Consider the following 15,814-nt stretch of genomic DNA (forward strand, 5'->3'; position numbering starts at 1 on the left):
TTTTTTAAAGTCTTCTTGAATTCTTTCATAAATGTTTTGTAGTTTTCAGAGTGTAGGTCTTTCACCTCTTTGGTTAAGTTTATTCCTAGGTATTTTATTATTTTTGGTGCAATTGTGAATGGGATTGTTTCTTTAATTTCTCTTTCTACTGCTTCATTAGTATATAGAATGCAATCAATTTCTGTATATTGATTTCATATCCTAACACTTTACTGAATTCATTTATTAGTCCTAGTATTTTTTTTTTTTTTTTGGTGGAGTCTTTTAGAGTTTTCTATATACAGTGTCATGTCATCTGCAAATAGTGAAAGTTACTTTTTCCTTACTAATTTGGATGCCTTTTATTTCTTTTTGTTTTCTGATTGCTGTGGCTAGGACTTCCAGTACTATGTTGAACAAAAATGGTGAGAGCGGACATCCTTGTTTTGTTCTCGGTATTAGGGGGAAAAGCTCTCAGTTTTTCCCCATTGAGTATGATGTTTGCTGTGGGTTTTTCATATAAGGCCTTTATGAGGTATATTCCTTCTAAATCTACTTTGATAAGGGTTTTTATCATGATATGTTGTACTTTGTCAAATGCATTTCTGCTTCTATTGAAAAGACCAGTTTTTATCCTTTCTCTTATTGATGTGCTATATCACATTGATTTGTGAATGCTGAACCACCCTTGTAACCCATGAATAAATCCCACTTAATCATGGTGAATAATTTTTTAAAATTTATTGTTGAATTCAGTTTTCTAGCATTTTTTAAAGGGCTTTGTGTCTATGTTCATCAAGGAAATTGGCCCGTAGTTCTCTTTTTTTTAGTGGTGTCTTTATCTGGTTTTACTATCAGGTTAATGCTGTCCTCATAGAATGAATCTGGAAGTTTTCCTTCCTCTTCTATATTGTGAACTAGTTGGGAGAACAGGGATTAACTCTTCTTTAAATGTTTGGTAGGGGGTGCCTGGGTGGCTCAGTGGGTTAAGCATTTGACTCTTGATTTTCGTTCAGGTTTGTGAGATCCAGCCCTGAGTTGGGCTCTGCACTGAGAGTGTGAAAACTGCTTGGGATTCTCTGCCTCTCTCTCTATCAAAAATAAACATTAAAAAAAAAGGTAGAATTCCTGTGTGAAGCCATCTCGTCCTGGGCTTTTGTTTGTTGGGAGGTTTTTTGTTTTTAATCACTGATTAATTTCTTTACTGGTAATCAGTCTGTTCAAATTTTCTATTTCTTCCCGCTTCAGTTTTGATAGGTTATAGGTTTCTAGAAATTTATCTATTTCTTCTAATTGTCCAATTTGTTGGCATATAATTTTTCACAATAGTCTCTTACAATAGTATTTCTGTGGTGTTTGTTAGGTGTTATATCCTCTCTCATTTGTGATTTTGAGTCCTTTCTCTTTTTTTCTTCATGAGTCTTGCTAGAGGTCTATCAATTTTGTTGATTCTTTTCAAACAGCTCCTGGTTTCACTGATCTGTTCTATTGTTTTGTTTAGTGTCCATATCATTTATTTCCTCTCGAATCTTTATTTCTTTCCTTGTGCTGGCTTTGTGTATTGTGTATTGTTCTTTTTCTAATTCCTTTAAGTGTAAGGTTGCGATTTTTCTTGCTTCTTGAGGTGAGCCTCTATTGCTATAACTTTCCTTCTTAGAACCACTTTTGTTGGGGTGCCTGGGTGGCTCAGTGAATTGATTGTCCAACTCTGGATTTTGGCTCAGGTCATGATCCCAGGATTGTGGGATCAAGACCCACGTTGGTTCCACATTGAGTGTGGAGCTTGCTTGGGATTCTCTCTCTCCCCTGCACAAGCTCTCTCTTAAAAATAAAAATAAATAAAAATAAAAATAAAATAAAAATAAAATAAAAATAAAAATAAAATAAAATGAAATAAACCGCTTTGGTGCATCCCAGAGATTTTGGACTGTTGTGTTTTCATTTTCATTTGTTTCCAGGTAACTTTTTATTTCTTTGATTTCTTGCTTCACTCATTCACTGTTTAGTAGCATGTTATTTCACCTGTATGCATTTGTGGTCTTTCCAGATTTTTTTCTTGTGGTTGATTTCTAGCTTCATAGCATTGTGGTAAAAAAAGATGCATTATATGAGGGTCACTGCCCTTTAAGAGGGGCCTGAGGAAACTAATAACTAGAAGGAGCATTATTGGTCTTTTGGTTCTTTCTCATTCATCCTCTGCAATCTGTATACAGCATGTGAAATTGCTGACCACCTTCTTCTTCAGTAACTGTTGCTACTTATGTATCTATGATATTGAATTTTCTAATTATAATTGAACCTCCCTGGGTTACTGAATGATAGACATAGCTTTGTAGTTAAAACACAAAAGTGAATAAAAACTTACCCATGTACCCAAGAGGCTTAGGGTCTAACAGGGTAGATGCACAGGTAAATTAACAACTGCCATGCTTTGAGAGGGATATGTTCAGATGAGAGGCATCAAAAATCAGCTGGCGGAGGGATCAGCCAGGCCCCAAGTAGTGAAAAAGAGCGTTTCAGAGAGTAGCAGTTACCAAAGGCAAGGGGGAATGAAAGAGCAAGATATATTTAAGAAACATACTCATTAATTCTGTCAACAGGTATTTAATGCCTGTATACCTTCTATCCAAGGCATAGAACTTGGAGCTAAACAGTCAATGGTGAGCAAAAACAGACATGGACTCCTTCCTTTACACTGAAAGCAGAAAACAGGTATTAACCAAATAATCACACTATTTCAGGTATAGTAAAAACCTGAAGAAGTGCTCAGAAGAAAAGGATGATGATTCCATGATGGTGTGAAGACTTATCCACTGAGGGTAGGAAGTGGTTTGGGAAGACTTCTGTGGGGAGAATCCTCGAGCTGGCGTCTAAAAGATGACTGAGTAGGAGCTACCTAAGTAAAAAGGGAAGAAATGGATGCAACGAAGTGTACGACACAGATGAGTACCACCTCCCCCCAAAAGCCTTGAAGTAATAATGCAAAGCCTTGAAATCTACATTAAAGATTTCAATGTTTATCCTAAAAGTATGATAAGCCACTGAAGAATTTTAAGCGGTGTTTATTCACAGATTTGCGTTTATCGTTACTTTGACTCCAAAATATAGGAGCTACTGAAAAGGATCAGGAATAGATGTGGGTAGACCTGCTGGCAGTCTACCCACTCAGTTAACAAATATATACTGGGTGCCTAATATGTGGCAAGCACTGTTTGTATACTGGATGTATAGGAATAAACAAATCAAAGTCCCTGAGTTCATGAAATTTATACTCTGTTAAAGGGGAACGGATACTAGACAGACAGAGTTTACAAAGTCATGAAGTGGTAAGTGCTATGAAGGAATAAAGTAGTGTCAGAAAATGATGAATTAGGAAGAGTGTTGTTTTACCACATGGTACTGAAAATCTAGGCAAGAAATGATGAAAGCCTGGACTAAGGTGGCAGTGGTGAAAGAAATAGGTGCGTTGAAAAACTAGGAGGTACAAAAAAATCTGGTTTAGGGGACGGACTAAGAAATGTGAGATGATGGGGGAATAGTGTCATAGATGCTCCTAGGTTAGTGACTTTAAGGAAGGTACAGAAGAATCTAATTTAATTTTTAAGGACTCCAACATTTAATGACAAAGGTGAAGAAAATGAACATTCAGGGGCACCTGGGTGGCTCAGTTAAGTGTCCAACTTTTGATTTCGGCTCAGGTCACAATCTCACAGTCGTGGCATTGAGCCCCACACTGGGCTCCACACTGAGTATGGATCCTGCTTAAGATTCTCTCTCTCTCTCTCTCTCTCTCTCTCTCTCTCTCTCTCTCTGCCCTTGTCCCCCACTAGTACTCTCTCTCTCTCTCTCTCAAAATACATAAACATAGGAATAAACAAGAAAATGAACATTCATAGGATATAGGGAAGGTAGATCAATTTAAATCCACTACCCAGGGAGGTAGATAGAAAATATGGTATGAAATTACAGGAGTTAAAGGAGGAGCAAACAGCATCAAATGCAGCTAAAAGGTGAAGTACAGCAAAGATTACTAATACCCACTGGATTATGATGGCTGTTTTCATGTTATGGGGCAGAAAGAGGCAACAAACACAGCAGTGGCAGGGAAAGTGAACATTTAGCTTGCCTTGAAGACTGAGTGAGAAGTGAGGAAATTGAGATACCAAGACTGGATAATTCTTTAGGTTGTTAAAGGGAAAGAACAGGAAATAGGGTAGTAGCTAGCCGGAGATGTAGGAGTCTAAGTAAGGTTTAGTGTTTCTTTCTCTTTGTTTTTCAGATTAATGAGACATAGGCTCAAAAAGGTATCAGCGAGAGGGTAGAGGTACAAATATCCAGAAGATAGAATGGTCTGTTCTAAGGCAGGGAGGCTGTATTAGTTGGAAAGATGTAAGGGCAATTCAGAAGGTATCATCTACAGAACATGACAACCCATATTTGTAGGGTGATTGAAAGGGAGGAGTTGAATATGATTCTTAGATTCATGGCTTTAAGTGACGATACAGTGTTTACCACTCACGAGGTAGGGCACAAGGTAAAAGAAATGATTGGGGCTTTAAAAAATAAAAAATAGAAAATTGAGGAAAGGGCTGTGAGAAGGGAAGAAAGATGAGCTCAGCTTTACAAACTGAATTTGAAGTTATGTTTCATATCCAAGTGGAAATACTCAGTGGGTAATTACGTATTTCAGAGCTAATACTGAGATGACTGGGCTCATTAGTATGCAGGTAATAGGTAAAGCCATGTGTCTTCATGCCATCACCAAGGAAAAGTACATTAAAGACGGAAAATATATTAAAAAAGAATAGAGTAAGGTTCAGAGCCCTGGGGAGTCTTTAAGGTAAAATACAGAATATTCAGGAAATTCATATCCATTTAAGTCTACTACTGTTCTCCTTCCTAACTCCTGAAATTTCAAAAGAAATGTCCTATACTTGTATATTTTTCTGACAAACATGCAGAAAACCAAACGGAATCTCTCAATGACACTATTGATTACTATTTTAGCAACATGTATTATGATGAAATATTCTCATTAGTATTCTCTATGGTCTTTTTCTTTTTTAATTAATCAATGTAAAACTGGTAGGATATGTGTTCAACTCTGTGAACGAGTGACATTTTTGCCAAAGTTAGACAATTACCTAAAAGAAAAAGGATAAGAGAAAACATTGTTTTCTATATCTTACAAGTACATAAGTAATACTCCCTGGTTATTTATTCAACAAACATGAGACACTGAGAGTAGACAGAGATAAAGCATATCCTTGACCTTGAGGAGCTCTCAACCCATATCACCTTTTATGCTAGAAGTCAGACAACTATGGTCAATGGGCCAAATCTGGCCCAGTGCTGTTTCTGAAAAATGAAGTTTTATTAGAATACAGTCACATGCAATTTGTTTACATATTATCTATGTTTTTGTGCTAAAACCGCAATGCTGAGTAGTGGCAAAAAAGCTGCACCTATGGCCTGCAAAGCCTAAAATATTATTATCTGGACCTTTACAGAAAAAGCTCACCTTATAAAGCAGATTGAAGCCTAGAGAAAATATTATTTCCTCAGGGAGGTAACATTGTCTCAGGGGGCTGGGCAGGTTTCATAAAGACAGCAATACTTGGGGCACCTGGGTGGCTAAGTCGGTTAAGCGTCGGACTTTGACTCAGTCATGATCTCGCGGTCCGCGAGTTCGAGCCCCATGTCGGGCTCTGGGCTGATAGCCCGGAGCCCGGAGCCTGGAGCCTGCTTCTGATTCTGTGTCTCCCTCTCTCTCTGCCCCTCCCCCGTTCATGCTCTGTCTCTCTCTCTCTGTCTCAAAAATAAATAAACGTTAAAAAAAAAAAAAAAAAAAAAAAAAAGACAGTAATACTTAAGAATAAGTAAAAGCTCACCAAGAACAGGAAAAGAAGAAATAACACACACAAAGGCAAGGATGAGAGAACACTGTAATTTAAAACAGGAATGCATATAGTCCATCTAGTATCTAGGAATTTGGGGATGTGGCAAGTGAAAGAATGGCAGAGAATACTTTCATTGGTTTTCCCTGCCTATGCTGCCAAGGTCATGCATGCAGGAAGTAAAATCTACAATTTTAATGCATATTTTAAGAAAAATATAACTGGAAAACACAATTAGGCTGGTAAAATAGATTAAAATTATCTTGTTGGGAGTTTAAATTTGATACTACTCTCAATGGAAGGTTATCATTTTTCAAAAAAAGTTAAGATATTAAGGCTTATGAATGAGTTGTTTTTTGAAATTAATTTATTGTTTTCCTTTTTATATTATTCTCACTGATTTGTATTCTGATATTATCTTCTGAGTGAGAGAATACTGAGATTACACTCTTTACGCAAATGCAGAGACTACATATAATCTTGAGCAGACGTTACGTTGCACATTTGAGCTGTTGCCATGCATCTCATCATCTCTCAGAGAAGGGGAAAAAGGCTGAGCAATTTAGCTGTAGGAAATAGGACACACAGGAAGTGGTTAAGTAAGGGCCTAGTATGATCCAGTATGAGTTTTAGAAAGCCTAACTCCAATGACAAAAAGGGAAGATGGACTGAAGTATGACAGATACATACAACAGGGAGAACCATCAAGAAGCCAGTGACCTGGCGATAAAAAAGACAAAGTTTAAGGCAAAGTACCAACAAAGGAAATGGATTCAATATGTATAAAGAAGAGACTGACTTAGCTGATGAGACAGAGGTAGAAGACTGTGAAGTTTAGTCTGTGGCTTGGAAAACTGTGAATGCAGCTGTTAAAGGAATTAATTCATAAAGCAGTGAAAGAAGAAACCTTGGGGGAAAGAAATTATACTATTTTAGATATTTCCTGCAATATTAGATATTTTAGATAGGCTGATTTGAGGAGACTTCACATATCCAAGTGTATCTGTTCACTTAGCAACTGAAAATACAGTGCTGAACCCTTGAAAAGAGGTCTGTTCAGAAGACATGAGATTTGGAAGTGTTGGTGGTTGGGAAATCATAGGAATGGATGAAATTTCTTCAGGGGTGGGTTTATGTGTAAAGAGAACTAAATAAAGCACAGAAAACAAGGAGAAAAATCCCATACTTAATAGGCAGAGTAAGAACAGCCAGCAGAGAAGCAGGAAAATAAAAGTGATGTTGCAGAGGTCAAGTGCATAGTTTCAAGAACAGTTTATCATACAGAATAAAGAGTCAAGTTGTTAAGATATATGCATACATTACCTACAAAATAAAAAGCCGTGAGCTATTAGTGATTAAGAGTAAAGGCTCTGAATTCATAGGGACCTGGGCTCAATCCCAGTTTAGCTATCTTGAGTAAGATAAACTTGCCACACTTCAGTTCTCAATCTGTAATGTATGTAATAGTACTTACCTTTGTCACAAGAATGTGGTAAGGAATAAATGAGATAATGTAAAGTTATTAGAACAGAACCTGCACACATAGGAAGTAATCAGATGTTGGCAGCTATTATTAAAATATTTTTTACCAGGAAAGAAAACAGCTGATCATTGTAAACTATTGCCTGAATTGAGGCAACTTTGTGGCTGAAGCCAAAAGGCCAACAAATATTAAATATAAAGGATACAAAACATGATCATACCTTTATATAAAACCACAGCACATTTTGGAGCACATGGGTGGCTCAGTGGGTTAAACGTCTAACTGTTGATTTCAGCTCAGGTCATAATCTCACGGTTTGATTCATGAGTCTGAGCCCTGCATCAGACTCTATGGTGAGAGTGCAGAGCCTGCCTGGGATTCTCTCTCTCTGCTTCTCTGCCCCTCCCCTGCTTGTGCATGCACTCTCTCTCAATCTCTCTCAAAATAAATAAATACACTTTAAAAAATAGTTTAAAAAAAACCTATTGTACATCTTAACTGGAACCACTGTGCGGAAATATATGGCAAGATAAAAATGGTAATTAAGATATAACACAACAAAACATAACTGGATCTTCAGTTTGAGAAAGAAACTAACACTAAAAGTACATACAAAAAAGATTTCCAGTACTGCCCAAGAATTGACCAGCAGGTGGAGCCCTCTGGAATGTGTTGGTGGGCAAAACTTCCTACAGTGAAAAAGGGTGACTCATTAAGATGTCTAAATTTTATTCCTTAAAGATATTTTACTCCCTCTGCTTTAATCACCAAATAATTTTATTAGTAGCAATATTTATGACATATCTTAACGCTGATATTAATATTTTGACTAGTTGACAGATATCTTAGAATATAAAATACTAGAATTCCCTAATATTTTATAAACAAAATCAGTGGTATTCTGGTTTTGAAACTGGGTAATGAATACTGAATGATCTGACTTTGAGATACCCTTGGGGAATCTATGAGGCTAAGGCCCTAGGTCATAAAGCATCCTTGTGATGTCCAGCTTAAAACAGTCTAAGAAAGCCCAGTTTTTTCCTACCTATGACAACTACAGTGACAAATATAAATTAAATCAAGTTTTTGCGATCACTCCCTAAATTTTTCATCTTCAGATGAACTATTAGTTAATTATCTAAACCTATACCAAAAAGAAAATCAGAATTACCAGGGGATTAAAAAAAAGCAACTAAAACGAGAGGCAAAGTGCAACTTTATTCTGTAAATAACAATTAGCTACATCCACTTGTCTCTGCATGCTTACTAGAAGCTTCTAAAACAATGTGAAAATTAATGTAAAACAATAAGTTATCAGTATACTCAAATAAGGGTACTGTCTTGTCCAAATCTACGTTTATGGATTGATAGAAAAAGTATTGATATCACCATTATATGGTTTTAGATGACAGTGTCCACACCCACAGAAGTTCATTCCTTCAATAGGACTTGCTTGTTCAAGGAGTTTTGCCCATAACAGAGGAAAACAGATCAAACCATTATGTTTTTATGGCATATCAACCGACAATTAACACACTGATTTCACTGATTTCCCCCAGCCCCTTCCCTATGCTGCCAAGCTTAGGTGCTTGGGGAGTAAAATCTACAATTTTAATGCTACACTCTAAGGAAAACATAATTAGTTTGTAAAATCATAATGAAAGATCAAAACAAAAACTCCAGACACCACAGTGTCCAAAATCAAATACAAATGATTTCTGCTTACCCAATTAGATCATAAGACCCTATTTCTACAATTAGACTTTAACACACCACAACACAAATACAAACAGAATATTAGCAAAGCCAGAGATTTTGTGGCTTCCAGTCCTTACTCAAACCTAGTTAAGCATATTTAACTATATTGGTGCACTTGCACACAAAAATTAGGAGTAAATTACAGGATTATGTCTGACATGATAAAAACAGCTGTCATGTTCCCCTTTGACAGTAATAGCCCTTAAGTCAGGGAAACCAAGATACTAAACTAGGCACAAAATCTTTAAATCCTAACCTTTCCATTCAGACTACTTAGTGCACAACCTTGGCTACTTTGTATGTGATGCAATGAACACAAAGAATATGCACCTGACGAACCAATGAGTGAATCATATATAAATAAGATCTTCATCGCCAAAAGATCCAAATTATAAATCATGTGGCTTCCCGTTCGTGTATTCAGAACACCCTATTACCTAATAATGTTGGTTCAATGAGACAGAGACTGAAAATTTAGCAATCTGTTCCATAAAGTGCAAAAAGGCTTATTCCTTACATAAAGCGTCTTGGTTCATATTTTCTATTCTAAGTTTGAATTTCTGGGAAACATTTAACAACAACAAAGCCAACTTCAAAGGAGTTTGTTCTAATTTTTTTCCAACACTGTAAGAAATAAAAACACAAAAATGGAATAATGAAATTCTAGTATTCTATGGATGGTGTGAATAGAAAAACCTATGCATATGCCAGTTTTAATCAAGAGACGTGAGGTTCAGAAGGACTGTGATTTCCTCAGTATTACAGAGTTTATAGGTAGCAATTAGGGTCTAGCATTCCTCTGGAAATAACCGAAAGAATTAATACGGAAAAGCCACACACTGCTCCTCTTGTTATCAGTACCAAGAATCCGAATGCCTATTGGGAACCCAGCAATTCGGCAAGTCTTTGCACATGTCAAAGAGTTACTCAATGTCTGGAACCTTATTTTACTACATACAGCATCCAAATGACTTCTACTAACAATCCCTCTGAGATATCAACTTTCTGGAGCCAGATTCTCAGCGGCTCTGTCACAGCCAAAGGGAGGATCAAATACACAGCTATTACCCTTGGCATCAGCCCAAACTCAACGTAGGGTGTGTCCGGGTTGTTGTGAAGCCTGTTCTACTGCCCATTCGTAGAGAGTACCCCATGCTTCCCAGAGAAGACGCCTACCACGACTCCTTCCCCGCGTGACATCGCGCCCGGAGGGAGTCTTGCTGGAGGCGGCAAGAGCGACACCCGCCCCCTTCTCTAGCTTTTTCCCTGGGGGACACCTCTCGACCAGGGCCTCCACTACGACAGCCCGCTCGACGCCGGGCTGAGGTGCTCCCGGCCTACTTGAAGACATAGGGGGAGGGAGGAAACGGAGACAGTGAAGGGGGTTCCCCGCAAGGGGCAGAATGGGAGGAGCCAGTGGGAGCTCGGCCCTTCCCCCAGCGGGCTTACCCTCCACCGCCTCCTACACGTTGCAGCCGCCCCGCTTCCTTGCGGAGGAGCCCGAAGCACTGCGTCCAGCAGCAGTTCCCCATCGCATGCCGCCCAGGCGCCGCCGCTCCTCCTCCTCCCGCTCAAAGCCCACACTCAGGCCCGGCAGCCGCATCCGCGCGGCACGAGCCGAATGAGGCTTCGGGGACCAAGGGCGGGCCGGCCGGCGCGCAACGGCGTGAGAGACTGGGACAGGCACTCGGAACAAAGGCAGCGGTTACTCCAGCAGCCACCGAGTCGCTGCCGCTCGAGGGAAGAGTGCCGGGCTGCGCGATCTGGACTCCCTCGCTGTCCGCATGGCACCTCGCTCGCCTCAGGACCTCAGCCTAGCACAAGTGACCGCCTCCAGCCGCTGAAGGAAGCCAGTCCCCGCGAGTCGCGCACCCAGACCCCGCCCTCCCGAGCACCCAGGCCAGCGCCTCGCCGCCGACGCTGCCACACCCCCGCCCTCTCCCGGGCCCCAATAGGGTGCCCTCCCTCTGCGGCCCCGCCTCCTCCGGCCACCGGTTCTTACGTCACTTCCACAAGCTCCCGCGTCCGCAGCCTCTGCCTTGGAGCTAGTTCAATTCCTGGGTGTGGATGTTTGTTTTGTTGGACCTTGACCTAACTAGAAGTCTCCTTTTCTCCTTGCGTTTCCCGCGTTTGGGTCCCGAGCGTCTCCGCGCGTCGCAACGGTCAAGGCTCAGCCTTTGAACTTTGTACCAAAGCCTTGTGAGCGGCTTACCTAGAGCCCAAGGCCAGAAGTCATCGGGTATGAGAAGGGGCACTTCTCTGTGTGTTGTGTGCTTAGGTTTAGTTAATATTGCACCGTAAGTGGCAAATAGAGTCAGGGGACTGATTGAAATAGTTTTGAATGCACCAGGAATTTTTTCTTTTCTGGTCTCTAGTTTGCGTTTCTGTCTCCGTACTGTCAATATTGTAGAGAAACTTTTTAATGGTGCCCTACCGGCCTCTTTTTGTTTTGTTTAAAATCAGAATTTCAGATCATTTCGGAGAGGTGGTAGTGGTCCAGAGGAAATCAGTTCGAGGGCTATGGTTTTTCAGGGACATCAATCCACGCCTTGCCAATCCAAGCGTGCTGCTGGGTTCTGTAGTAGATGCGAAGAGATAGCTACTCTGACGCGACTTGGTCTGCATTCTCCAGTGTTCCTGTACAACTTGGTTTTTGGTTTGGGCCTTAAAATCGCATCTGAGGCGTGGATTAGTAAACTCCCAGTCCATTGCATAAAGTGCTTTTTTAAAACTATGTCTATTTTTAGCCTGTTGTAATTTAATCTAGGAAAATTGTTACGTTTTGGAAAATTGTTACTAATGAAAAAATCGTTTCTGAGCTATTCGTTTTCTTGTTTCCTGAAATCTAGACCGACCTAGGTTTCAGTTTTAGAACTGCCTCTTAAATAATTGTGACCTTATTTGGGTCTTGGTCGTTTTTTTGTAACCAAGTGCATAAAGCATATGTTTGGCCTATTAGTTTGCAATCAGTGAATATTGGCGGAATGACTGAATGACTTATTGAATAGCAACCATACTTTCTATCCCTCTTTCAGTCCCCATAATCAAGCAAATTTATTAGTGAAATAATCTTTAAAATTCAACTATAAATGTTTAAAGAAAGCTATGGACTACTACTCAGCAACAAAAAGGAACATACTATTGACACACACATATTAAGTGAATCTGCAGAAGATTATTCTGAATTGAAATGCCAGTATCAAAAGCTTACATATTGTATAATTCTAGAAATGACAAAATTAAAGAAACAGAGAACAGACTGCATGGTTGCCAGGGATCAGGGAGTAGAGAATGGATTCTTGTGGTGATGGAAAACCTGTATCTTGGTTGTATCAATGTGAGTATCCTGTTTGTGATATTGTGTTATAGTTTTGCAGGATATTACCATTGAGGAAAACTGGGTAAAGGATACATGTAGTGATTTCTCTATACTATTTTTTTACAACTGCATGTGACACCACAATTAATGCAACTACAGACATTTTATAAACCTCTATTAAAAGTAGATCTGGACTCAGTTAAGGATATGAACGATCCTCAGAGTCAGTGCAAATGATTAAAACATTAAAAAATGGGCTTCACTAATCAAAAAAAATACAAATTAAAACACAAAGGAAAGTCACTGTTCACTTGTCAGGTTGACAAAATTTCCTAATAAAAATGTTCACTTTTTGAAAGGGTACAGTGAAGTAGTATTGTCCTGAATGGGGGACAGTGAAATTCGTTCTGAAAAATCATTTGGAAATATTTGTCAAGAGCCAGAAAGAAAGTAAGTGCTCAACAATTGAAGGATGGTTAAATTTGCTGGTATGGTCTTATTCCATAACCATGTGAAATACTTTTTGAAAAAGCTTTAATAGCATGGCAAAATGCTGCTGATGTATGAAAAAAATCAGGATAGAAAACTATATATATAGTGTGTTCCAAATCATATTTAAAACAAAGCACATATGTTTTCAAATACATATATACATTCTTTCTTACATATATTCCTAGGGGAAAATAAAAATTGGTAAATAACAATATTAGCAAGATTGTGGATTTGGGAGATTTTTTTCCTTGTATTTTTTTCAGTTTTTTTAAATGATAATTTGAAACACCTGTAATTGGAGAAAAAATTTTTTAATCTGGCCTATCAGCAGGAAGGATTAATTAATAGCCAATTTGGTTAAGTTTGATAACAAATGCAGACATTTAGAAAGTGATGAGGATTTTAATGTAGGTGGATTCCAATAAAATGAGCACAAGTCTTGTTGTGTTTCTGCCATGGCACAATATTGCATCTCCAAACCTGCATTTGAGAATGGTTATGGAATCAATAAAGACAATAGTCAAGTATATTCTGGTAGGATTTTTATGCTTAATTATCACAGCTAGAGAAATCATTTAAATGGCAGTTTGCCCAGCAGACTAGTCAATGTACCAGTAAGAGACACACAAATTATCTACAGTGATGGCCACTTAATATCAGCTTGCTAGAGACGCCATCTACCCACCTTCCCGGTAGCAGGACTTTTCTCCTTTCTCATCCCTTGCAAAGTTCCTTTCTCTCTAGTGGTTTATTCTGAAGTCAGAGGAAGAAGTTTTTCTCATGGAAACTGCAGCCGATCAGGATACAATCTGTACCTCTAGTTGTCGTCTGGATTGTGAAGTTTCAAATTTGAATCTCTTTGCTCAGAATTCCTCTATTGGCTATTAATTGCTTTTTGCTTTTTTGAGATCAGCTGCTACAATCATGTTTCTCTGGGGGTTAGGGGAGCATTCTGTGCTCTCTGTTACCATAGTGGTCCAAACATGGACGTAAATCCATTCTTTCAATTCACTGGAACAGAGTTTAGATTACCAAAATTTACACAGGATATCAGATAAGATGGCTATAAAATGTAGATAATGAGACAATTAAGTTTACCTCATGGGTTTGTTGTCAGTATAAATTATTTAAGCGTTTAAAAAAATATTTATTTTGAGAGAGAGAGCACAAGTGGTAGGGGGGCCGGCAGAGAGGGAGAGGGAAACAGAGAATCCCAGGCAGGCTCCATGCTGCCAGCGCATACCTAACACAGAGCTTGATCTCGAGAACTATGAGATCATGACCTGAGCCGAAATCAAGAATCAGACACATAAGTGACTGAGCCACCCAGGTGCCCTTAAGTGATTAAGCATTTAATCGAGTGCTTAGTAGAATATTAAAAGCAAGTGCTTAGTATAATGTTAAGAGCTTAGTATAATATGATTACACTATACTTTTTGGAATGTACGTTATATGCCATACTATAACTATAATACCCTAAATATAATATAAATATTAGCTGTTATTATTATACAGATTGAAGGAGATTTTCTTCAACAAGTTTTTCCTTTGTATCTATATCCTGGAATCTTGTGAAAAACACTAGGGTTTTCAAAATTCTGCCTCTTAGACCTGCACTTAAATGTACTCCACACCACTGCTTGAAGTAAGGCTCCAGGATATTGTGGCCTACATAGAGGAACGTGTTTTCCATCTCCTAGGCCTTTCTGTCCCATGATCTGCATCTTTTCAGGATGACTGAAAATAAGGCCATTCACTGGCTTATGGGGAGAACTTACTCCCTACCAATTAGGAATATTTGCCTTAGGAACATAAATAGAATGGTCTCATAATACAATAATCTGGTATCATTATGGGTCCTAAAGTCCTATATATTCGATTTTAAATAATAATATGTGAAAGAATAGTCCAGTCCAGGTTTAACTTGATCCAGCATTGCCTAGTTCTTTTGTACATTATTTCTGTACATTATGAAGTGAAAATGTAGGTGTATTAAATCTGGTTACAGCTCCATAGTGCTCAATAATGGCTCAACAAAGAGCATATTTCCTTAATGATAAGTAACACTTTGTAGGCACATCACAGCTTAATTTCATATTAAAAAACAAACATTCCTATAAACAAACAGTCCAAGTGAACCAACTCTGCCTATAATACAAACAACCTTTGCATTGTTATACAGAGTGAATTAGCTCCTTAAAAATCACTGCTCTCAAATGCTTTTATTTCTGTAATGGTCTTTTACTTTACATTTGTATAACTAAATTGAACATTTAAGTGATTTTCCAAGAACGAAGGCGTGCAAGGGTACGCTTGAAGATAAAAGGGAAAGTCAAGGGGAAATTACTTAACTTATGGCTCAATCACCAATGTCCCATTCCTCTGACTTTTGGATGTGTGATGAGCTTCATTAGTTGGTCAGTGTCACTGACTACAGTATACACCAAGTAATTTGCTTCCTTTTTTGCTCACCCTACATTTACATTTCACAAAGAGAGGAACTAATAAGAACAGTTATATAATTAATATGGAGTGTTTCCAATTGGCAGAATTTGTTTCGGGTCTCTCTTGCCTGGTCAGAAACTGAACTAGTAACTTGAACAGGGAACATGAGAAATTATTAAACAGATAAATGGTGGTTAATGCTAGAAGGAAACCAAGTTCTAACAGATGTAGGTACTGCTGGGAGCAGCCATCACCCCTGGGACTGAGGGGAAAATGAACAGAAGAGGAATTTAGCCATTTAGAGGACAGCCCTACAAAGTGCACATTCAGACCTCGGAGAAGACTGTGGATGCCATAGAAACCTGCCCTGCTCCTCTGGTAATGGAGAAGCTAGATGGAAGGTGTCTGCCTGTGAGTGAACCCACCTCTGTGGACTGGGGG

The 15,814-nt window shown here is 38.8% G+C and overlaps 1 protein-coding gene across 1 annotated transcript in view; it reads right to left on the reverse strand.

Moving 5' to 3' along the window:
- AP1AR (adaptor related protein complex 1 associated regulatory protein) overlaps positions 1–11,023 on the reverse strand; it is a 39,750-nt gene extending 28,727 nt beyond the window's left edge. Inside the window, exon 1 of the mRNA XM_042935675.1 lies at positions 10,567–11,023. Coding sequence (XP_042791609.1) covers positions 10,567–10,649 — 83 coding nt within the window. The 5' untranslated portion in view covers positions 10,650–11,023. The remainder of the gene's footprint in view (positions 1–10,566) is intronic.
- Between the last annotated feature and the right edge of the window lie 4,791 nt (positions 11,024–15,814).

The sequence above is a fragment of the Panthera leo genome, chromosome B1, assembly GCF_018350215.1.
Source record: "Panthera leo isolate Ple1 chromosome B1, P.leo_Ple1_pat1.1, whole genome shotgun sequence".
NCBI classification, from domain to species: domain Eukaryota; kingdom Metazoa; phylum Chordata; class Mammalia; order Carnivora; family Felidae; genus Panthera; species Panthera leo.